Consider the following 26,028-nt stretch of genomic DNA (forward strand, 5'->3'; position numbering starts at 1 on the left):
AAAAGTAGGAAGTCAAGAAACACCTGGAGTAACAGGCAAATTTGGCCTTGGAATATGGAATGAAGCATGGCAAAGACTGATAGAGTTTTGCCAAGAAAATGCACTGGTCATAACAAACACCCTCTTCCAACAACACAAGAGAAGACTCTAGACATGGACATTACCAGATGCTCAACACCGAAATCAGATTGATTATATTCTTTGCAGCCAAAGATGGAGAAGCTCTATACAGTCAACAAAAACAAGACCAGGAGCTGACTGTGCCTCAGATCATGTACTCCTTATTACTAAATTCAGACTTAAATTGAAGAAAGTAAGGAAAACCACTAGACCATTCAGGTATGACCTAAATCAAATCCCTTATGATTATACAGTGGAAGTGAGAAAGAGATTTAAGGGCCTAGATCAGATAGAGTGCCTGATGAACTATGGACAGAAGTTTGTGACATTGTATAGGAGACAGAGACCATCCCCATGGAAAAGAAATGCAAAAAAGCAAAATGGCTGTCTGGGGAGGCCTTAAAAATAGCTGTGAAAAGAAGAGAAGCAAAAAGCAAAGGAGAAAAGGAAAGATATAAGCATCTGAATGCAGAGTTCCAAAGAATAGCAAGGAGAGAGAAGAAAGCCTTCCTCAGCGATCAACACAAAGAGATAGAGGAAAACAACAGAATGGGAAAGACTAGAGATCTCTTCAAGAAAATTAGAGATACCAAGGGAACATTTCACGCAAAGATGGGCTCGATAAAGCACAGAAATGGTATGGACCTAACAGAAGCAGAAGATATAAGAAGAGGTGGCAAGAATACACAGAAAAACTGTACAAAAAAGATTTTCACGACCCAGATAATCACGATGGTGTGATCACTGACCTAGAGCCAGACATCCTGGAATGTGAAGTCAAGTGGGCCTTAGAAAGCATCACTACGAACAAAGCTAGTGGAGGTGATGGAATGCCAGTTGAGCTATTTCAAATCCTGAAGGATGATGCTGTGAAAGTGCTGCACTCAGTATGCCAGCAAATTTGGAAAACTCAGCAGTGGCCACAGGACTGGAAAAGGTCAGTTTTCATTCCAATCCCAAAGAAAGGCAATGCCAAAGAATCCTCAAACTACCGCACAGTTGCACTCATCTCACATGCTAGTAGAGTAATGGTCAGAATTCTCCAAGCCAGGGTTCAGCAATACGTGAACTGTGAACTTCCTGATGTTCAAGCTGGTTTTAGAAAAGGCAGAGGAACCAGAGATCAAATTGCCAACATGCTCTGGATCATCGAAAAAGCAAGAGAGTTCCAGCAAAACATCTATTTCTGCTTTATTGACTATGCCAAAGCCTTTGACTGTGTGTATCACAATAAACTGTGGGAAATTCTGAAAGAGATGGGAATACCAGACCACCTGACCTGCCTCTTGAGAAATCTGTATGCAGGTCAGGAAGCAACAGTTAGAACTGTACATGGAACAACAGACTGGTTCCAAATAGGAAAGGGAGTACGTCAAGGCTGTATATTGTCACTCTGCTTATTTAACTTATGTGCAGAGTACATCATGAGAAACGCTGGACTGGAAGAAACACAAGCTGGAATCAAGATTGCCGGGAGAAATATCAATAACCTCAGATATGCAGATGACACCATCCTTGTGGCAGAAAGTGAAGAGGAACTAAAAGGTCTCTTGATGAAAGTGAAAGTGGAGAGTGAAAAAGTTGGCTTAAAGCTCAACGTTCAGAAAATGAAGATCATGGCATCTGGTCCCATCACTTCATGGGAAATAGATGGGGAAACAGTGGAAACAGTGTCAGACTTTATTTTTTTGGGCTCCAAAATCACTGCAGATGGTGACTATAGCCATGAAATTAAAAGATGCTTACTCCTTGGAAGGAAAGTTATGTCCAACCTAGATACCATATTCAAAAGCAGAGACATTACTTTGCCAACAAAGGTCCATCTAGTCAAGGCTATGGTTTTTCCTGTGGTCATGTATGGATGTAAGAGTTGGACTGTGAAGAAGGCTGAGCACTGAAGAATTGATGCTTTTGAACTGTGGTGTTGGAGAAGACTCTTGAGAGTCCCTTGGACTCAAGGAGATCCAACCAGTCCATTCTAAAGGAGATCAGCCCTGGGATTTCTTTGGAAGGAATAATGCTAAAGCTGAAACTCCAGTACTTTGGCTCCCTCATGCGAAGAGTTGACTCATTGGAAATGACTCTGATGCCGGGAGGGATTGGGGGCAGGAGGAGAAGGGGACGACAGAGGATGAGATGGCTGGATGGCATCACTGACTCGATGGACGTGAGTCTGAGTGAACTCCGGGAGTTGGTGATGGACATGGAGGCCTGGCGTGCTGTGATTCATGGGGTCGCAAAGAGTTGGACACGACCGAGCAACTGAACTGAACTGTACTGAACTGATGGCTCCCTCTATGGTTTGATAATTTGCTAATTTGGCTCACAAAACTCAGGGAAAGACTTCACTTATGTTTACTAATTTATGGGAAAGAATATAATTCAGGAACATCCAAATGGAAGAGATGCACAGGTCAAGTTATGTTGTTGGGCAAGAGGAAGTGTCATTGTCTCCATGTCCTCTCCAGGCACATCCTCATTACAACACATTGCGTTCACCAACTTACAAACTATCTTGAGTCTAATCATTCAAAAATTTTTACAGAGTCCAGTTTCCAGCCATATCATTCCCTTTATTGATGCTGTGAGTGGAGCTTAAAGCTCCACCCCATTAGTCAATTCATCTTTCTGGTGACCAGCATACTCTGAAGCATCAAGAGGCACCACCCTGTTACCTCATTAGCATAAATTCAGATTTCTTTGGATGAATCTCATTATGAATACCACCAAATATTCCTGTCAGGAAATTCTAAGGTTTAGGAGCTCAGGGCCAGAAATCAAGGGAAAAGCCCAAATTAATTTTCTTGTGTGTGTTAAACCACATTATACTATTATACCATTACATTACTTTTTTTGTATTTAATGAATAATTAAATTAGTTAATAATTTTACATATTTACTCTGCCATATTTATGGTAAACGTGATTGCATTGTGTTTTAAATGATGCTTAGAGGGATGACATATTACTTCATAATGCAGTCAGCATCAGTATGTTTCTTTGTGATTGAAAGTGAAAGTTGCTCACTCTTGTCCAACTCTTTGCCAGCTTCATGGACTGTAGCCTGCCAGAGTCCTCTGTCCCTGGAATTATTCAGGCAAGAATACTGCAGTGGAGAGCTGTTCCCTTCTACAGGGGATCTTTCCAGCCCAGGGGTCAACTGTAGCCTTCTAGACTCGTCTGTCCATGGAATTCTTCAGGCAAGAATACTGGAATGGGTAGCCTATCCCTTTTCTAGGGGATCTTCCCAACCCAGGAATCGAACTGGGGTCTTCTGCATTGTAGGCGGATTCTTTACAAGCTGAGCTACCAGGGAAGCCATTATATTTATGTGAGACTATCTTTTGCCATTCTGAGATAAGGTTACTATTCACTTCCAATTTCCTCTATTCACTTTTTTAAAATACTGTATTTTAATGTAATTATTTTAATTAAAATGTGAAATAATTGTTTCCGTTTTTACTTTCATATACTAGCTTTTACTGGCACTGTTTTAAAAAATTATTTATGTTTATCAAAGTACTTAAGAAAAATACATAAAATTTAAACTCTGTTTTATTATTGTATCTTGTAGAAGGTCCAATTTTAAACAAGTATGTTTTTGAAGAAAGAACTATGAGAGTAGGCTAATGAGAAAATATTTTAGTTTCATTTCCATTTAATTCTAGTCAAATACTGCAATTTGACTAATTCTAGTCAAATACTGCAATGCTAAATGTTGGCTTTTTTTTTTTTGTTTTCCTTGTTTTTCTCATTATTCAGTTTGTTCTGACCCATTTTTTTCATGTATTATTTGATACTTTTTGTTCTTTGATTACACAAACTGTCACAGACCAGATCCTTGCCTACTCGACAAGTTTATATTCTCAAATGTGACAAAACAAATTCAACTAACTATAGCAAAATTCACAATAAAAAGATAGTGAAGTAAAGGTTCCTTTAGCCAATAGAAAGTGACCTTTTAATTTTACAATGATATAGTAACCAAAATTTATACCATTAATTACAAATTAAAAAATTTTAAGCTCTTTCTCTCTCTCTCTCCCTCTTTCACACACACACACACACACACACACACACACACAGACATCCATACACCATGTATAGAATCAAGTAAAAATTTTATTTACCTTATTTTCATCACACATGCTTCCATTAGCTGCAACAGTAGGGTCTGGATATCTACGGGTTCTTAGATTTGCTGACATACATATGTGGCCTCCAAGGTAGGTATATTGAACATCAATGTCATTCCTTGATACTATAGCTGAATGTGTCCAGTGGCAAACTAACTTTCCACAAAGATGTTGGCTATCAATAAAGGGAAAAAAAAAAAACAAAACACAAAACTCTTAATGCCCACAGGTCTCTTAGAGACACAAGAGATTAGATAAAAAAACAGTACCAAATATGAGGATAATTCAAAGTGTTACTGAGATCATAACACCAAAGCTATTCAGAACGTACACCAACTAATAAAGTGCAACATATAAATTAATCTATATAAACCAGGTTAATCTTTCATTTGCATTAAGTGAGTCTTGGCAGTATACAAACACACAGACACTCACACAGGCATTTGAAAAATGTATAAATTTCTAAGTACATACTGAAAAAAACAAGTTCTTCCTAGACAGTTTCCAAAATCATCGTCTTGATAATTCACTTCTTCTGTACACTGATAACTAGATTCTTTAGCATCTAAAAACATAAACACATTTCCAATTACTCATCTTTAAAAAATTAAAAACTAAAACTGTGGTAAATTAATACTGAAATATCTAAACAATAATGCCTCGTCAATGTCATCTCTTACAAATTTCAGTATTGTCTATTGGCTACACAAGAAAAAGAAACACTTACTGAAAACTACCCACTTAAGAACAGGAGAGCTGGTATGTTAGAGCAGAAATAATTGAGAAATCCTACAGTCTTCTGCACTCTCTCATCTTCAATTCTAAATTCCACTCACTTTCTCCCAACCACCTCAAATTTGACTAATATCCTATTCATTTTCTCCTGTTCTTATTGGGTCTGTTTTACCTCTTGACGTAGTTCAAAGTTACAATGATTTCAATTTTATGTTCGAATTTGGATTTAACAAACAGTCCTTTTTATTTTGGTGTTTTACTGACTTTAGAAAAAAGATAGCTTAAAAATAAAGCTCAGAGGAAAAGATAAATTATTACATTTTCCAAACAAAGTGATGCACTGCTTTGTTCTATCTTGGCATATTCCTCTAAAGCAATAGGAAGATTTATTATTGCACGTTTGTAAGTCGGCAGCTCTCATATCAGGTACACAAAATTCAGATATCCCATTGCAAAATTCTGGAAAATCACATGGATCAGTGCTTCTCCTACACTCTGTTCCTCTATCAAGTATCTGTGAGAAAAGGAAAAACACATATTTGCTTTGAAGTAGTATGCTGCTGCTGCTGCTAAGTCGCTTCAGTCGTGTCCGACTCTGTGCGACCCCAGAGATGGTAGCCCACCAGGCTCCCGTCCCTGGGATTCTCCAGGCAAGAACACTGGAGTGGGTTGCCATTTCCTTCTCCAATGCATGAAAGTGAAAAGTGAGAGTGAAGTCGCTCAGTCATGTCCGACTCTTAGCAACCCCATGGACTGCAGCCCACCAGGCTCCTCTGTCCATGGGATTTTCCAGGCAAGAGTACTGGAGTGGGGTGCCATTGCCTTCTCCCTGAAGTAGTATAACAAATGTAAAAAAATTAAATAACAGCATTGAATTTGTAGCTATCATTTTCATTACCGTTATGTTTGTAAGTATTTAAACTATAAATCTGCTTAAAAGTTCTGGTGAAATAGTTTGGAAAGAACCCAAATGCCCCCTAATATGTAAACAAACTGTGGTATGGACAATGGAATGTGTTCAGCCACATAAAGGAATGGAGTACTGATGTATGGTACAAGGTGACTGAAACTCGGAAACACTGTATTTAGTGAAGAAACCAGACACAAGGTTTCCCACTGTATGGTTCTAGTACTATGAAATGTCCAGAGTAGGGAAATCCTTAGAGACCGAATGCAGTGCTGGTTGCCAGGAACTGAGGGGAAGGGAGAGAGGAGAGCAGGTGCATCATGGGTTGGGGTCTCCTGTTTGGGTGAGGAAGCGACTGTGGAACCAGGTCAAGGCGGTGGCTGCACAACACTGTGAATGCGCTGAATGCTACTCAGCACACTAAATGCACTTTAAAATGGCTAACTTTTCACTGTGTGACTTGAACTTCAATCTAAAAATGGCCCTAGTGAATGTTCTCTTAGTTACAATGCTTTGGTTATCCTGAGTATTCACTTCAAGATAAACAGAAAATATCTGAGATAACACTATGCATATCTGTTTTTCAACTTTTGATTCCTGGGGACTAATCCATTGCACTCCCGAAATATTTTAGCTAACTCAGATGCTGGTCTTTCCAGGTTTCTAAAATGTTTCTTAGTGGACACCCTTGTCCTTTTTGCCCTTCAAGTAATTTCCTTTCAGGACTAACTCCACTTCTACTATGAAACTGCTTCTGATTCAGGATGACAATCAGAACACTTCTCCCTAGACACAGTGGTGGGAAATTTAACTTAGAATGTAATGGTAGGTCAGGGCTTCTGCTGCTGCCAGGGCTGGACATAGGTGTTCTTGGGAAAGAGGGGATCCCTCTGCTCTTCTGAAATACCACATAGTATAGACTAGAAAAGCCAGGATCTGCACTGAGCTATCAGTACTGCACACAGGAAAAGCTTGTCTGAGAACTGCCAAGGAAAAGCAAGGATATCCAACTGACGTATAGCACAAGAATCTTGTTGCTCCTGTTTGAAACAGATTCACTTGAGCATGATGCTGAACTCATGTCGTATGTAAGCTTCCTGAGTGCTTGTTTCTTATTCTTTGCTCGTCTGTTCATCATCAAGATACAACTGACCCATGATAATTGCTGGTGTGCAGTACCAGACACAGCTTCTTAAAACTTCAGAGAGGAAAGTCTGGGTACTGGCTAAAACATGTTAGTCCCTGTTATGTGTCGGATAATAGCACGTTAAAGTATTGGTATTCCATATCTTTGCACTTGGACTTGTGTCCATCTAAACTGAAAATTTATAAGGAAAAAAAAAAAAACAAAACGCTGGATCAAAGCATTACATTTCAGACCATGTCAGTGGAAAGTAGGATGGAAAGTAGACAGATAAAAAAATAAAAAGCCTTTTAAGGTTATGGTCAGTAATGAGAGGCACCTGCAACCCTTGAAAAGACAGCAAAAGCTAGATTTTATGCTATAATATGTAAGAAATTTAATGGGAACTAACATAGGACATTGAAGCATGCCTCAAGATTGAGGAGGAAAGTCCTGGGCAGATGGTGGTGGTGGGTATATTCCCAGAACTAGAATTGAGTCACAGGTGCCTTCAAGTGTGAAAAATGAAAAGGCTGTCCAGGGCTACCTTCTACAGACCAATAAATGCAGTCCTGGATGTTAAAAACAAAAGGTGATAGCTGGAGTTACAGGTTTTAGTTGGAACTTCTTTACAGATTTCACTGCTGTTACCCTGAATCTCTCCCTAGAAACTTATACAATGAATTTTCACTGGACCAAATGCAGGAATTATCTCTGTTGCAAAGAATTATCCTTTAGATGTAGGTTGAGGGCAATGGTGGGTGTGTACTAAGTCACTTCAATCATCTCCAACCCTTTGTAACCCTGTGGATTGCAGGGGCCAGGCTCCTCTGTCCATGGGATTCTCCTGGCAGGCAGGCTCTTTAGCACCACCTGGGGAGTCCAGATGGAAATGGACTGTTTAGAAAATTCAACTGTTCAGTCTCACTGATTTGGACACAAAGACAAAGATGAGAGTTCTGGGGAAGGAAAGAACAACAGTTTACTGCTAAGAAGTGGAAACCCTAGCCTGGCCTCTACATTAATGTGCCTTGAAACAAATGAACACTGGCTTTAAGAACTAGCCCACTGAGTGAAAAAGAGCATGCAGAGAACAGGGTCAAACGGTGTGGGGAGAGATTGTCATTGGCAGTGGAAAAACAGACCTGACGACAAAACCTCTAATCAATCAGCATTCACGTGTGTCATAGCCTCCTAATTTGACACACAAAAAGGTGAGCTGCTAAAATGAAGCCCTCCCTAGAATAGAGATCTTACCCAGTCTCCTATCAGAGGTGGCTATGAAGGAAAATTGACGGGAAAACTGCCCAAGGGAAGTCAAGGATTCAGTGAGTGATTGACAAAGTTAATCTTCAGTATTAGATATGCTACATATTGCTGACTATTCCCTATGAATTCCTTTTTTTCTGCTACTTCCAAAGTGAGGGGTTACTAGTATAATTGTCTGTTTATTCAAATATTGTATCTCAAGTGTGTGTGGGGTGGCTTACTCATAATTTTGTCATAAGTAGATTGTGAGGAGCTACATTCAATTATGACCAAGAGGAACTCACAACACCCAAATTACCTGAAGTTGTTTTCTGAGTAGGGATTGAAGCAATAAGGTTAGAGGTAGGGCTAAATAGTTGATTGGAAAAGATCTAAAGACCTCTCAATTCTGAAATCAACTGTGTATGAATCAAGAACATACAGTAATATATTTGAAAGATGAGTAAAAATTATGTGAAAAAAAGCTAAAAAGCCCACAAAAGCAAGAATTTCATGGAGGAAAATAAGGCAATATTCTGAAAACTTACCATACAAGTTTTTTTTCCACAACATGGTCCAGAACCACAGTCTGCATTTCCAATCAGTACACAGTTTAAAGGATTACAGCATTTAGTATGCTCACAATTCTGAAAGCAAAGGCAATCAAGTTAAATAATTTTGAACTAAATCATTTTACTTATTGTCATAATATCTTAAGACATGTCTCTACATCACAGTATAATTTTTATATCTGTATCTATTTTTAGCACCTCTTCACCTAGACAATGTATTTTGATATAGAAAAAAGTGGTAATGAAATCATTCATGATTCTATGCTGAAGATTTGACTGTTAAAAATGTAATGCAAAACCAATACAATATTGTAAAGTAATTAACCTCCAATTAAAATAAATAAATTTATATTTAAAAAGTGTAATGCAATTTATTTCAATCTTTTTGTGTTCATAAACATATGGACAATAAATTTTGAGATTTTTTTTTTCATTTGTGTGTGTGTGTGTATGTGTGCGTTACTTGCTCAGTCGTGTCTAGCTCTTTGTGACTCCATGGGCTGTAGCCTTGCGAGGTTCCTCTGTTCATGGAATTCTCCAGGCCAGAATACTGGAATGGGTAGCCGTCCCTTCTCCAAGGGATCTTCTTAATCCAGGATCAAAACTGGGTCTCCCACATTGCAGGTAGATTCTTTACCGTCTGAGCCACTAGGAAACTACTTATCTGTCTTATCAATTCTCCTCAAGATGTTCTGTGACTATATAAGTGTTTTTGGATGTGACAAAATAGAGGTTTCCAAATAACAACAGCATATTGTGGTTGTGTCATTTCAAAGAAATTTTTTTCACTTTTTAGCTCTTGTATATTAAAGATTGATTCTAAAAGTTATTAGTTCAAAGAATTAAAAAGTGTTAAGAGCTCTTGGAAGGAAAGTTATGACCAACCTAGATAGCATATTCAAAAGCAGAGACATTACTTTGCCAACAAAGGTTCGTCTAGTCAAGGCTATGGTTTTTCCTGTGGTCATGTATGGATGTGAGAGTTGGACTGTGAAGAAGGCTGAGCGCCGAAGAATTGATGCTTTTGAACTGTAGTGTTGGAGAAGACTCTTGCGAGTCCCTTGGACTGCAAGGAGATCCAACCAGTCCATTCTGAAGGAGATCAGCCCTGGGATTTCTTTGGAAGGAATGATGCTAAAGCTGAAAGTCCAGTACTTTGGCCACCTCATGTGAAGAGTGGACTCATTGGAAAAGACCCTGATTCTGGGAGGGATTGGGGGCAAGAGGAGAAGGGGACGACAGAGGATGAGATGGCTGGATGGCATCACTGACTCGATGGACATGAGTCTGAGTGAACTCTGGGAGTTGGTGATGGACCGGGAGGCCTGGTGTGCTGCGATTCATGGGGTCGCAAAGAGTCGGACACGACTGAGCGACTGATCTGATCTGATCTGATCTGAAGAGCTCTTTCATAATACACATTTATTTCCTTCTTTTTATAGAGTTTAGTTAGTGTAAGAGTGATATAAGACTGATAAGTAATATATTTTTAATTTTATTTTTAATATAAACTTATTTTAATTGGAGGTTAAACCAATACAATATTGATAAGTAATATTTTAAAATGAATAAAGTGAATAGGCACAAATAACTAAGTGTTTATATCTGTTTCAATTTCACATATCTTCACAATTTAGTTTATTTCATATGTTTATGCATCCTTTTTGTTGAGATATTCTATTTATTTCCTTTATTTCTAAGCACTTTTGTATTAATAATATTAGCCCCTAGCCACTTATATATTTTATATTGTTTTGCAATTTGTCATGACAACTTATTTCTATTTTGGCAGGTTTTAAAAATATTTTTATTACTGTGATATTGTGAAATCTGAAAATTGCCACTTTTCTTTTGTGATTTGTTCCAAGAGCTTCTGTATAAAATTTTCTTCCACATTAAGCCCAGTAAATATGTGAAGGTGTAAAATGTTTCTGTTATATATATAAATATATATCTACATATATGTATTTTTATTTTACATTAAGTATTTTGAGTAGTATGTTGTAAATGTAACTATAAGTGGAATATATCTGTTCTGCTAAAATTCTTATAGAATAGTAATTTATTAGATATTTTATTATACCTGGATACTTGTCCTTTATAAAATGAAACATAATGCAGTTACACTAATGGCATATTACTAAAGTATATCCCAAATTCTATTCTTATTTAACACTTGTAATATCTATAAGAATCAGATAATAATCATTTTTTCTTTTTCATGTTTCATTATTAATAAAATTGTGTTATGCTTCACAATATAAACATGGCAATGAAAAACAGCAAGTGAATTTAGCGAAGATGGAATATTAAACCCTCACTAAATATTAATAGTGTGGAAAATAAAACAAAAATTAGTGACGTGATAGCCTAATATCGAAAATCTAGAATCAAAGAGAGAGGCTACAGTAGACAGTGTATTTTGACAGCACTCAATGTATAATGGAAATCTAGACTAAAGACCTAGATTTGCCAACATCCACTGGATCATAGGAAAAGCAAGAACTCCAGAAAAACATCTACTTCTGCTTCATTGACTACGCTAAAGCCTTTGACTGTGTGGATCACAACAAACTGTGGAAAATTCTGAAAGAGATGGTAATACTAGACTACATGACCTGCCTCCTGAGAAATCTGTATGCAGCTCAAGAGGCAACACTTAGAACCAGCCATGGAACAACAGACTGGTTCAAAATTGGGAAAGGAGTACGTTAAGGCTGTATACTGTCACCCTGCTTATTTAACTTATATGCAGAGTACATCATGAGAAACGCTGGGCTGGATGAAGCACAAGCTGGAATCAAGATTGCCGGGAGAAATATCAATAACCTCAAATATGCAGATAACACCACCCTTATGGCAGAAAGCAAAGAAGAACTAAAGAGCCTCTTGATGAAAGTGAAAGAGGAGAGTGAGAAAGTTGGCTTAAAGCTCAACATTCAGAAAATTAAGATCATGGTATCTTGTCCCATTACTTGATGACAAATAGATGGGGAAACAATGGAAACAGTGAAAGACTACTGTTTTGGGCTCCAAAATCATTGCAGATGGTGACAGCAGCCATGAAATTAAAAGACTCTTGCTCCTTGGAAGAAAAGCTCTGATCAACCTAGGCAGCATATTAAAAAGCAGAGACATTACTTTGCTGATAAAGGCCTGTGTAGTTAAAACTATGGTTTTTCTGGTAGTCATATATGGATGTAAGAGTTGGATTATAAAGAAAGCTGAGTGCAGAAGAATTGATGCTTTTGAACTGTGGTGTTGGAGAAGACTCTTGAGAGTCCCTTGGACTGCAAAGAGATACAACCTGTCCATCCTAAAGAAAATCAGTCTTGAATACTCATTGGAAGGACTGATGCTGAAGCTGAAACTGCAATACTTTGGCTACTTGATGCGAAGAAATGACTCATTGGAAAAGACCCTGATGCTGGGAAAGATTGAAGTCCGGAAGAGAAGGGGACAACAGAGGATGAAATGGTTGGATGGCATCACTGACTCGATAGGCATGAGTCTCAGCAAACTCCGGGAGTTGATGATGGACAGGGAAGCCTGGCATGCTGCAGTCCATGGGGTCTCAAAGGGTCGGACACAACTGAGTGACTGAACTGACTGAGGTGGTTTATATGCTCAAGAATATTCATAAAAAGCAACTCCAAAATAAGAGATGAGAGTTGACCAAAAATAATAACATGACACTGGAATGTAACAGATGTGGTGGTGCATTTATTATAATCCATGAACCTATCAGTTCAGTTCAGTTGCTCAGTCGTGTCCGACTCTTTGCAACCCCATGGACTGCAGTGTGCCAGGCTTCCCTGTCCTTCACCATCTCCCAGAGCTTGCTCAAACTCATATCCCGTGAGTTGGTGTTGCCATCCAACCATCTTATCCTCTGTTGTCCCCCTCTCCTCCTGCCTTCAATCTTTCCCAGCATCAGGGTATTGTGAGTCAATTTGTTTGCATCAGTTGGCCAAAGTATTGGAACTTCAGCTTTAGCATCAGTCTTTCCAATGACTATTCAGAGTTGATTTTCTTTCGAATTGACTGGTTTGATCTCCTTGCAGTTCAAAGGACTCTCAAGAGTCTTCTCCAACTTTATAATTCAAGAGTATAAATTCTTTGGTATTCAGCCTTTATGGTCCAACTCTCACATCCATACATGACTACTGGAAAACCCACAGCTTTGACTACATGGTTCTTTGTGGGCAAAGTGATGTCTCTGTTCTTTAATTCAATTTTGTGAAACCAAGCTAAAATAAATGAAGTTCCCCCAATGCAAGGACTGAAATTAGAAGATGAAGATGTGAACAACAGCATACATTTAATAACTCAGTGATTTAAATCAGTCACTTTAAAGGAATTCATGGATAATTTAGGTGATAATTATACTACTGTTGGAATTGATGTTTATGATACAGAAAGATGGGTAATATTTACACAGTAAGGAAAATCTTCATTCAACCCTGGGCTGCATTTACCCTATTCTTAAATTGTTCAACTTCAAATTCTGGATGAGTCAAGTTATCACATGCCCCCCATCTTAGATGTTTGACTATATGGAACAATTGTTTTTTCAAGTTTTCCCCCTTTATGTCACATCTACATTTGTGAGATTACGTGACAAACACAAAAACAAATATCAGTCTTTTCCACTAACCTCCATGGAACCACAGTCACATTGTTCAGGTGGCTCCAGAACTCCATTGCCGCAAATGGATTGTCTTCCTTGGGGAACCACTTTTGGAACTGTTCGATTCTGAAGACATTCAAATTTAGGCTGTGAAGTTGTATGTTTAAATTCATCTATGCTGCAACTGCTAAAAAACTTTATGCCATGGGAACGTCTAAAATTAAATTGTATTTCTTAGTTAAAAGGAATGAAATCACTATCAAAGTAACACTCTTCAATAACATGCTGTGAATTATTTACTTCTTCATTAGAGATAGCCAAGAAATGGAGAGTGCTTTATTTTTAATTCAATTAGTAATAAAAGAATAAGCTCATTTCTATTCTAATTCAGTATAACAGATATCTAATAAGTAGAGGATGTTAATGAGATTGCATAATTGAGGACATGTTAAACAAAACAGTGCTTGTTGACAAAAAGGCTCTATTTAAGTACAACTTACTGTTTATTACTTTGCTTATTATTTACAACACTGTCAAGATTATAATCATTATAGTAAGAACTAATAATTATTAAGAAAATGATACATACTAGGGATAATATAGAAAACTGAAAGAATAAACACAATGTTTGATTGAATTAATTAAAAGTCAGAATTATTTTTATTTTGGTAACAAAATTAAAACAGCTCAGCATGAAGTATATAGAATACATAAACCCTAGATTCTCTCTAGTTTGATATTTCTATATTTCTAGTACACTGTTTAATGGGTTTTTGTTTAAATTAGTAACAAACTCATACTTAGAGAAATGACATGAGAAACAAATTTTGTTTCCTAAACAAGTTGAATAATAATAATTTTAATGTATAACTCATATAGAGAACTGAATTCTCTTAAAACAGACCTTCAATAACAGGAAACAAAGATATGTTGTTAACATCTAATTCTTTTATCAGGTTCAAATTTCCCCTTCATCACGGTACTGGCACTCTACATTAAAAAGATCCACTTCAGAACCAACCACTGCCTTTAGTACTCCTATTGCCTTAGTTTAGTTGACTACACTTTTTTGTGGCATTTCTGACATTCAAAAGTTTTATAGTCTCAGGCTGATTATTTGGGAAAATGTGCCTCAGTTTAGGTTTGTGAAATGTTTCCCAGTACTTAGACTGAGGTTATGTATGTTGTTAAATGCATCACAGAAGTGTTGCTGAGTCTGTCTGCTCCATTGCATCCTAACAGCACACGATTCCAACTTGTTACGTTTTTTGCAAAAAGTCATTTTGATTAGGTGATTAAAGTCTATACTCTAACATCTCTTTCTCTCCTTATCTCTTAATAATTATTTGTGGAGAAGTTTTATGTATATATATCCTTCCTAGTTATATTTTCAATATATTCACTATGTATATATATCTTTTATAACCTTATTTTAATATACCCATCAATATATTTATTCACTTCAAAATAATATTTTCATGTATTTATATGAATATGGACTCAAATTTTCCTAGTACACTAAAAGGTGTTTTAATCATTAATTAACATTACATATGACTTTCAGATTGTCCTAGATTTCCTGTTGGAAGACTCCTTCAAACTGTTTTGTGTCCATGAGGCACATATCCAAATTCTTTGAACATCTTCTTATATTCTGACACAAATGCTCATGGCTTATTTGTATCTTGTCTATCTTAGTCCTGGAATCAGGCACATGATGTCTCCAACTTTGTTCTTTCTCAAGGTTATCATGGCTATTCAGGGTCCATTCAAATTTTAGGATTGAATCACTGCAGATGGTGATTGCAGCCATGAAATTAAAAGACGCTTACTCCTTGGAAGGAAAGTTATGACCAACCTAGATAGCATATTGAAAAGCAGAGACATTACTTTGCCAGCAAAGGTCTGTCTAGTCAAGGCTATGGTTTTTCCAGTGGTCATGTATGGATGTGAGAGTTGGACTGTGAAGAAAGCTGAGAGCCGAAGAATTGATGCTTTTGAACGTGGTGTTGGAGAAGACTCTTGAGAGTCCCTTGGACTGCAAGGAGATCCAACCAGTCCATTCTAAAGGAGATCAACCCTGGGTGTTCTTTGGGGGGAATGATCCTAAAGCTGAAACTCCAGTACTTTGACCACCTCATGCGAAGAGTTGACTCATTGGAAAAGACTCTGATGCTGGGAGGGATTGAGGTCAGGAGGAAAAGGGGATGACAGAGGATGAGATGGCTGGATGGCATCACCAACTCGATGGACATGAGTTTGAGTGAACTCCTGGAGTTGGTAATGGACAGGGAGGCCTGGCGTGCTGTGATTCATGGGGTCTCAGAGAGTTGGACACGACTGAGCGACTGAACTGAACTAATTTTATATCTGGGAAAAGTATCATTGCAATTTGAATAGGGATTATATTGAATGTGCAGACTGATTTGGATAATATAGATTTTTGCTGTTCAGTCACCCAGTTGTGTCCAACTCTTTGCGAATGGCAAAAGGCCAGGCCTCCCTGTACCTTGCCATCTCCCGAAATTTGCCCAAGTTCATGTCCACTGTATTGGTGATGCCATCCAGCCATCTCATATTCCGATGCCCTCTTCTCCTTCTGCCCTCAATCTTTCCCAGCATCAGGGACTTTTTCAATGAGCTGGATATTAGCATCACATGCCCAAGATACTGAAGCTTCTGCTTCAGTTTCAGTCCTTACAATGAGTATTCAGGGTTGATATCCCCTAAGATTGACTGGTTTGATCTTCTTGCTGTCCAATGGACTCTTTAGCATCATTTCTTCCACAGTTTGAAGGCATCAATTCTTTGGTGCTCTGCCTTCCTTACGGCCCAGCTCTCACAAGTATAGATGACCTGTACTTGTCATCTACAGCCCTGTCTATACAGACCTTTGCCGGCAGAGTAATGTCTGTGCTTTCAACACACTGTCTAGGTTTGACATAGCTTCCCTGGTGGCTCAGACGGTAAAGCATCTGACTGCAATGTAGAAGACCTGGGTTCGATCCCTGGGTTCGATCTCCAGGGAAGATCCTCTGGAGAAGGAAATGGCAACCCACTCTGGTACCCTTTCCTGGAAAATCTCATGGATAGAGGAGCTTGGTAAGCTATAGTCCATGGAGTAGCAAAGAGTTGGACATGACTGAGTGACTTCACTTTTTTTTCCCTGCTTAGAAGCAACTGTCTTCTGATTTCATTGCTCCAGTCACAATCTGCAAAGATCTTAGGGTCCAAGAAGAAGGTATCTGTCACTACTTCCACTTTCCCCCTTGTATTTGCCATGAAGTCATGGGGCCAGATGCCATGCTCTTAGTTTAATATTTAACTTTAAGCCAGCTCTTTCACTGTCCTCCTTCACCCTCATCAAGAGGCTCTTTAGTTCCTTAGTTCCTCTTAACTTTCTGCCGTTAGAGTGGTATCATCCATATATCTGAGGTTGTTGATATTTCTCCCACCTATCTTGATTCCAGCTTGTGACTCATTCAGCCTGGCATTTCTCATGATGTGCTAAGCGTATAGGTTAAACCAACAGGGTGACAGCAGACAGTTTTGTCATACTCCTTTCTCCATCTTGAACCAATCGGTTGTTCCATACAGGGTTCTAACTGTTGCCTCTGGACCTGCATAAGGTTTCTCAGGAGACAGGTAAGATAGTGTAGTATGCCTGTCTCTTTAAGAGCTTTCCACAGTTTATCATGAACCACATAGTAAAGGCTTTGGACCAACTGATGAAACAGAGGTTAATATTTTTCTGGAATTCCCTTGTTTTCTCTCTGATCCAGCGAATGTTAGCAATTTGATCTCTGGTTCCTCTGCCTTTTCTAAACCCAGCTTAGATATCTGAAAGTTCTTAGTTTGCATAACACTGAAGCCTAGCATGCTAGATTTTAAGCATGACCTTACTAGTATGGGAGAAGAGAGCAATTATCCTATGGTTGGAACATTCTTTAGTACTACCTTTCTTGGAAATTGGGGTAAGGACTGACCTTTTCCAGTCCTTATGTGGATAGTTTAACAATATTAATTCTTCCAGTAAATAAGCATGAAGTATTTTTTGTTTCCTAGCATATTATTTCATTCCTTTCATCAATGTCTTATATTTCTCAGTACACATCTTTCACTTTCTTGGCCTCTAAATTTATTCTAAGTAATTTATTCTTTTTGATGCTATTGTAAATGGGATTTCTTTCTTAATCTCTATTTCTGAAAATGTGTTTTTAGTATATAGCAATACAAAGTATTTTATATATTAACTTTGCATACTGTAACTTCCCTGAATATGCTTATTACTTCTGACAGTTTTTGGTAGAGTCCTTTAGGGTTTTCTACTATGTACAAAATCATGTCATCTGCATATAGTGACAGTATTACTTTTCCTTTCTGATTTAGATAACTTTTATCTCTACCACCTAACTGCTCTGCCTAGGACTTTCAATACCATTTTGAATAAAAGTGGCAAGACTGTGCAACCTTGTCTTGTTGCCAGATGTTAGAAGGAAATCACCCATCTTTACATTGTTTTTTGTTTTGCATATTTTGTTTTTGGGCACACCATGCAGCATGCAGGATCCTAGTTTCCTGACCAGGACTGAACCCATGATTTCTACAGGAGAAGCTCAGAGTCTTAACCACTGGACTGCCAGGGAAGTCCCTGCAATGTTGAGTAGGATGTTAGCTGTGGTTTGTCATATATAACCATATTAAGTTGAAGCACATTCCACCATGTCTACTTTGTTAAGAGTATTTATCATAAATGGATTTGAATTTTTTCAAATATTTTTAAATTTATTGAGATGAATATATTTTTATCATTTTTTGTAAATGGGGTATAACATATTGAGTTACAGGTGTTGACTCACTCCTGCACCCTTTAAATAAACCCCTCTCTTCATGTTATGTGTGTGTGCATGCCAAGACATTTCGATCTTAGCTGACTCTTTGTGACCTCAAGGACTGAAGCCCACCAGGCTTTTCCATCCATGGGATTCTCCAGGCAAGAATACTGGAGTGGGTTGCCATGCCTTTCTCCAGGGGATCTTCCTGACCCTGAATCAAACTCTCATCTCATAAGTCTCCTGCATTGATAGATGGATTCTTTACCACTAGCACCGCCAGGGAAGCCCTTACATGACACATGATCATTTTAATGTGCTGTTGAATTTTTTTAAATTTACTTATTTTTAGTTGAAAGATATTGCTTTACAATATTATGTTGGTTTCTGCCATATATTAACATGAATCAGCCACATATATATGTGTCCCCTCCCTCTTGAACCTCCTTCCCACCCCCACCCCATCTCACACTTCTAGGTTGTCACCAAGCCCTGGTTTGGGCTCCCTGAGTCATACATCAAATCCCCACGGGCTCTCTCTTTGACATACGGGAGTGAATATGTTTCCTTGCTACTGTCTCCATTTCTCCCACCCTCTCCTTGCCCCACTCCCCGAGACCACAATTCTGTTCTCTATGTCTGTGTCTCCACTGCTGCTCTGCAAATAGGTTCATCAGCACCATCTTTCTAGATTCCATATCTATATGTTAATGTACAATACTTCGTTTTCTCTGACTTAATTCACCTTGTTTTAATGGCTCTACGTTCATCCACCTCAGTAGCCCTGACTCATATGCATTCCATTTTATGGCTGAGTAATATTCATTTGCATATATGTACCACAGCTTCTTTATCCATTCATCTGTCAATGGGCATCTAGGTTGCTTCCATGTCCCAGCTATCAGAAATAGTGCTTCAGTGAACATTGAGGTACATGGGTTGATTTCAATTATGGCTCTCTCAAGGTATATGCCCAGTAGTGGGATTGTTGGGTCATATGGAACAAGAAAAGCCTGGTAGCCTTTAAGATCATGCCCCTGGAGGATATGAATGAGTTCACCACACATATTCTGGAAGTAGTCAATGCACACATGATGCTGAGCAAGTTGAACAGCCAGCCTTCAGCAGGGAGAGCACCTATCAGCAATCCAGGAATGGGTGAAGCTGGGAATTTCGGTGGGAATAACTTCATACCAGCAAATGGCCTCACTGTGGCCCAGAACCAGGTGCTGAATTTGATCAAGGCTTGCCCAAGACCTGAAGGATTGAACTTTCAGGAGCTCAAGAACCAACTGCAACACATGTCCGTAGCCTCAATCAAGCTAGCTGTGGATTTTCTGAGCAATGAGGGACACATCTATTCCACCGTGGATGATGATCATTTTAAATCCACAGACGCAGAATAACTGGATCTAATTGGGTACCCAAGATATTTTCCAGCTGGACCTTTTTGCAGCCTCTTGTCTCCAGCTGTGCATATAATTGGCGAGTTGACTTCTAGGAAGTAGATTTCATCTGTAAAAGATCTCAACTGACATCCTTTTGAAACTTGCTACTACTCTTCTGTGTTTTTGATGGACTTCCCTGGTAGCTCAGACGGTAAAGCATCTGCCTACAATGCGGGACACCCAGGTTCGATCTCTGGGTCAGGAAGATCCGCTGGAGAAGGAAACAGCAACCCACTCCAGTATTCATGCCTGGAAAATCCCACGGACCGAGGAGCCTGGTGGGCTACAACCCATGGGGTCGGAAAGAGTCAGACACGACTGAGCGATTTCTCTGTGTGTGTGTGTGTGTGTGTGTGTGTGTGTGTGATATGGTAGTTTAATTCCTAGCTTTTTAAGGAATCTCCATACTGTCTTCTATAGCAGCTGTATCTATTTCCATTCCCATCAACAATGTAAGAGGCTTCCCTTTTCTCCATGCCCTCTCTAGCGGTTATTATTTGTAGATTTTTGATGACGGTCCTTCTGACTGGTGTGAGGTGATATCTCACTATAGTTGTGATTTGCAGTTTTCTCATAATGAGTGATGTTGAGCATCTTTTCATGTGTTTATTAGCAATCTGTATGTCTTCTTTGGAGAACAAATCAAAATATAATAATAATAATAATAGCTTTTCTCTGATCTCTGTTGTCAAGCGTCCTTTTCCTCACTGTGAGTTACAGTCCACCTGTACATCCCTAGGATGCCCTCCAATACTGAGCTGGTCTCTGGACCTGCTATCGGGACAGCTCAGATTCTGGCCCTACACCTGCGTATTCTGGCCTCCAGTGTCCACAGCTGCCAGAGTTAGTGTCTTCTGTTCTGTGGGAATTCTCATTGTGCCTTTATACATTTCATAGACACAGAGTTTGCCTAGTTGATTGTTTGGCTTTAATCTGCAGCTTGTACAGTTGATAGGAAGGTTTTCAATCCTCTTCCCTAGCCACACTGACCCTGGGGTTCAATTGTGGTTTCATCTCCACCTCTACATGTGGGTTGTCCACAGGAGTTTGCTCCCGAGGCTGCCCTGGAGGACTGGGTTCTGCTCCAGGGAGGACCCGGTGTGGGGGTGGTGCAGCTGCTTGGATCACAGGTGCTCTGGCAGCTCCAGGTATGCAGGGGAGCTGGAGGTCAGGGGAGTAGGAGACATGGCTCTTCTGGGGTTTTCTCTAGCCTCTGGCAGCTCTGCAGCAGTGGGGATCTACTGTAGCGGTGGTGTGGCAGCTTGGAACACAGGGCCTCTAACAGTGCCAGGTACCCAGAGGAGCCGGAAGCGATTGGGACAGGAGATATGGTGCTACTAGGATTTTTTCAAGCCTCTGGCACCTCTGCTTCACTGAGGATTAAGAATGGAGGTGGTGGAGCCGCTTGGATTGCAGGGACCCTGGCAGGGCCAATGTGCAGGGACCCTGGCAACCTCAGGAGCAGGAGTTATGGCACTTATAGACTTTTCTAGCCTCAGGCAGCTGGCGCTCAAAGAGACTTTCTGGCTGGTCCTTCTCTGTTGTTCAGCATGTCAGGCACTTAAGTGCCTCCCCTGACTGGGGTCCTTTCTCTATTGGTGTTCAGTTCAGTTCAGTTCAGTCGCTCAGTCATGTCCAACTCTCTGAGACCCCATGAATCGCAGCACGCCAGGCCTCCCTGTCCATCACCAACTCCCGGAGTTTACCCAGACTCATGTCCATCAAGTCAGTGATGCCCTCCAGCCATCTCATCCTCTGTCGTCCCCTTCTCCTCCTGCCCCCAATCCCTCCCAGCATCAGGGTCTTTTCAAATGAGTCAACACTTCCCATGAGGCGGCCAAAGTACTGGAGTTTCAGCTTCAGCATCATTCCCTCCAAAGAAATCCCAGGGCTGATCTCCTTCAGAATGGACAGGTTGGATCTCCTTGAGTCCAAGGGACTCTCAAGAGTCTTCTCCAACACCACAGTTCAAAAGCATCAATTCTTCGGTGCTCAGCTTTCTTCACAGTCCAGCTCTCACATCCATATATGACCACTGGAAAAACCATAGCCTTGACTAGATGGACCTTTGTTGGCAAAGTAATGTCTCTGCTTTTCAATATGCTATCTAGGTTGGACATAACTTTCCTTCCAAGGAGTAAGCGTCTTTTAATTTCATGGCTGCAGTCACTGTCTGCAGTGATTTTGGAGCCCAAAAAAATAAAGTCTGACACTGTTTCCACTGTTTCCCCATCTATTTCCCATGAAGTGATGGGACCAGATGCCATGATCTTCGTTTTCTGAATGTTGAGCTTTAAGCCAACGTTTTCACTCTCCTCTTTCATTTTCATCAAGAGGCTTTTGAGTTCGTCTTCACTTTCTGCCATAAGGGTGGTGCCATCTACATATCTGAGGTTATTGATATTTCTCCTGGCAATCTTGATTCCAGCTTGTGCTTCTTCCAGCCCAGCATTTCTCATGATGTACTCTGCATATAAGGTGTACCAGGTACTTAAAGGGCTCCCCTGGCTAGGGTCCTTCTCTATTGCTCACTGCATTGGGTACTTAAAAGGCCACCCTCCCTGGGTCAGCTGCTGGTGGTGGCATGTGGGGAGAGAGGCTATAGTGATGGCTCCACCCCTTGTCCATGACTCAGCAGTATCGCCTTTCCTCCACAGCTGTCTGGCCTTTTCCACCACAATCTCCTCCCTGACGTCCCCTCAAGTTGTCTCCCCATAGTCAACAACAGACCTTACCCTGAGACTGCTCTCCAGTCTGTATGCTCCAGCTCCCAGCTGCCACACGTTCCAAGAGCCTTGTGTCCCTGTCCAGGGAAGGGAGGGGCTGCCCCCAAGGATTGTCTCTGTGGTTCTCTTTCCATTCAGACTGTCATAGATCAGCTGCTGCATTCTCCTATAGCTTCCACTGTCCCAAAATATTGCCCTGCTGTAAGGATCTGACTGATGCTTCAGTTCCCCTATACTCTGGATGCAAGTTCAGTCCTGATCACTCTCCTCCTTCCTTTGTCCTGCCAAGTTTTGCATCAATCTATACATTCCTTTTCAGTGGTAAGGGACTCCTGTCCACTTTCAACTGGTGTTCTGAGAGAACTTCTGCAACTGAAGGTGTATTCCTGACGCATCATCCATGGAGAGAGATGTACTCTACACCCACCTACTCCTCAAACACCTTAACTATGTCTGTGTACTATTGAATTAGGCTTGCTAATATTTTGCTGAAGACTTTTGCATCAAAATTCATCAAAACCATAACATTTATTTTTTTTCATGCTATCCTTGTTTGTTTCAGTATGAAAACAGTGCTGGCCTCATAAAATATTGATTGAAAAATTTCCCTCCTCTTCTATTTTTCAGAAGAGTTTGAAGATTTGTAGGAATTCTTCTAGAATGTTTTGTATAGCTCACCAGGGAAACTAGTGGTCCTGGACTTTTGGTTGCTGGAAGGTTTTTGATTCCTGATTCAGTCTCCGTATAGGTAATCAATCTGTTCAAGTTTTGTATTTCTTTATGATTCAGTATTGGAAGGTCCTATGTTCCTAGATTATTATTCATTTCTCTTAGATTTTCCAAATTGTTCATGTATAATAATTGTTTATAATAGTCTCTTATAATCTTTTGTTTTATGTAGTATTATTTGCAACATATTGTCTTTCATTTTTAATTTTTAAAATTTGAATCTTTTTGCTCTTTTTTTTGAAGAGTTTTGAGCTAAAAGTTTGTCAATCTTGTTTAAAATCTCAGAGAACGATTTCTTGGCTTCACTGATCTTTTTCTAGTATCTTTTTATTATCTATTTCATTTATTTTCACTGTGACTTTTGATACTTCCTTTCATCTACTAACTTGGACTTCATTTGTTCTTCTTTTTTCTGGTATAGATTAGGATGGTTTTTTTTTTTTTTTATTTTAAGCTTTTCCCTGAAATAGTGATTTATCGCCATAAACTTCTACTTACAACTGCTTTGTCTGCATGGCATAAATTTCGGTATGTCGTATTTCCATTTTTGTTGCTCTCAAGGTCCTTTTTGAGCTTTCTTTTCTTTCTTTGTTGGCACGTGATTATTTAGTGGTACCTTGTTTAGTCTTCACATATTTTTGAGTTTTCCAGTTTTCTTCTTTTAATTTATGTCCAGGTTTATACTATTGGGGTTAGAAAAGATGTTGAATATGGTTTTGAAATTCTTTAACTGGTTGAAACTTGTTTTGTGGTCTAACATATGATCTATTCAGGAGAATGCTTCAAATACACTTGAGAAGAATGTGAGTTCTACTTCTGTTGGGTGGAATGTTCTGTAATACGGGTCAATCTATCAGGCCTAAGGTTTCATTACAGCCAATGTGTCTTTTTTGACATTCTGCCTGGATGATCTATCTGATGAAATACATAGGTACTTAAAAGTTTCCTACTATTACTGTTTTACTGTCTGTTTGTCCTTTTATTCCTGTCCATATTTGCTTTAAGTATTTAGTTTATTCTGTGTTGAGTGCAGGCTTCCCTGTGACTCATTGGTAAAGAATCTGTCTGCCAAGCAGGAGATGTGGGTATGATCCCTGGGTCAGGAAGATACCCTGGAGAAGGAAATGGCAACCTATTCCAGTATTCTAGTCTAGGAAATCCCATGGACAGATGAGCCTGGTGGGCTATAGTCTATGAGGCTGCAAAAGAGTTGGACATGACTTTGCAAGTAAACAATGAAACAATAAAAACAACAAATGTTGAGTGTATGTATATTAATAAATGTTATTTCTTCTTACTGTATATAAGTAAGTATATAGTTACTTCTTTCCTGATATAAATAAGCAGTACCCTTCTTTATCTCTTATTATCATTATTTGTTTTAAAGTCCATTTTTATCTGATATTAGTATAGTCACTCCAGCTTTCTTTGGGTTTCTCTTTATGTGGAATATCTTTTTCTATCCTTTCACTTTTAGTTTGTGTATCCTTACGCCTGCCTGGAATCACTTGTAGGTATGAGAGTGGTGGGTCTTGCTTTTCATTCATCATCCATCCTGTCTTTTGACTGGAAAATTTGATACATTTGCTTTAAAAGTAATTATTGATGGCGTGAACTTATTGTCATTTTGCTCCTTCTTTTCTGGCTATTTTGTTGTTCCTCTGATGCTTTCCTCTGCTCTTGCTCTCTTCTTGCATTCCTTCTTTTTTTTTTTCTCTTTTGTGCTTCCACTTTTTTTGTTTGTTTGTTTGTTTGGTTATGGGTTTGGTTTGATTTTTGTTTTGTTTTTGTTTTATGGTTACCATGAGGCTTGCACATACAATATATATCTCTCACAGTCTAAGTAGATAACAAAGTTTCAAATGCACTCTATATTTTGACTTAGAATATATTTATTTTCCTCAACAGGTTTTATGCTTTGTATAACATTTTATAACTTGTTATGTTTCATATAGCTTATCACAATATTATAGTTGTAATTTTCATGACACTTGACTTTTATGCAAACCATGTTACCTTTAATTACCTGCTTTGAAAGTGAAAGTGAAAGTGAAAGCCACTCAGTCATGTCTGTCTCTTTGCAACCCCATGGACTATATATAGTCCATGCAATTCTCCAGGTCAGAATACTGGAGTGGGTACCCATTCTATTCTCCAGGGGATCTTCCCAACCCAGGGATCAAACCAGGTCTCTCACATTGTAGGCAGATTCTTTACCAGTTTAGACACAAGGGAAGCCCAATTGCCTACTTTACTTTTTCAATTATTCTGAATTTCAGTATGTATTTACTTTTACCATTGAGACTTATACTTCTTATGTTTTCCTTTTACTAATTAGTACCTTTTCTAAACATTAAAGAACTCCATTTACTATTTCTACTAAGGTCGGACTAATGGTGTTAAACTCCTTTAGATTTTGCATGTCTGTAAAACTCTTATCTCTTCCCTTCAATTCTGAATGACACCTTTGCTTGGTAAAAGTAGTCTTTTTCTTTCAGCATTGTGCATTTACCTTACTACTACCTACTGGCCTGCAATGTGACTGCTGTCAAAGCTCCTCATGTTCTTATAAGAGGTTCCCCTGTATGTAACAAGCTGTTGCTTCTAAGACGGTTCCTGTCTTTAATGTTTGATGTTTTAATTATGTTTCTTGGTGTGGGTCTCATTGAATTCACCTTATTTACAATTCTGGGCTCTTTAAATCTGGATATCTGTCTCCTTTCCCAAGTTAGGGAACACTTCAGCCATTATTTCTTCAAAAAAGTTTTCTGTCCCTTTCTCACTCTTCTGGAACCTATAGAATGTGATTATTGGTCCACATGA

The 26,028-nt window shown here is 39.1% G+C and overlaps 1 protein-coding gene across 7 annotated transcripts in view; it reads right to left on the minus strand.

The window, feature by feature from the left end:
- LOC109553366 (A disintegrin and metallopeptidase domain 3-like) overlaps positions 1-26,028 on the minus strand; it is a 113,685-nt gene that overhangs the window by 22,281 nt on the left and 65,376 nt on the right. For all 7 annotated transcript variants that reach the window (XM_070781461.1, XM_019953337.2, XM_070781465.1 and 4 more), the window contains 5 exons: positions 13,498-13,684; positions 8,817-8,915; positions 5,309-5,504; positions 4,730-4,820; positions 4,250-4,430 (listed from right to left, as the gene is read on the minus strand). In XM_070781461.1, the coding sequence (XP_070637562.1) occupies positions 4,250-4,430; positions 4,730-4,820; positions 5,309-5,504; positions 8,817-8,915; positions 13,498-13,684 (754 nt within the window). The remainder of the gene's footprint in view (positions 1-4,249; positions 4,431-4,729; positions 4,821-5,308; positions 5,505-8,816; positions 8,916-13,497; positions 13,685-26,028) is intronic.

The sequence above is a fragment of the Bos indicus genome, chromosome 27 (assembly GCF_029378745.1).
Source record: "Bos indicus isolate NIAB-ARS_2022 breed Sahiwal x Tharparkar chromosome 27, NIAB-ARS_B.indTharparkar_mat_pri_1.0, whole genome shotgun sequence".
Classification (NCBI taxonomy): domain Eukaryota; kingdom Metazoa; phylum Chordata; class Mammalia; order Artiodactyla; family Bovidae; genus Bos; species Bos indicus.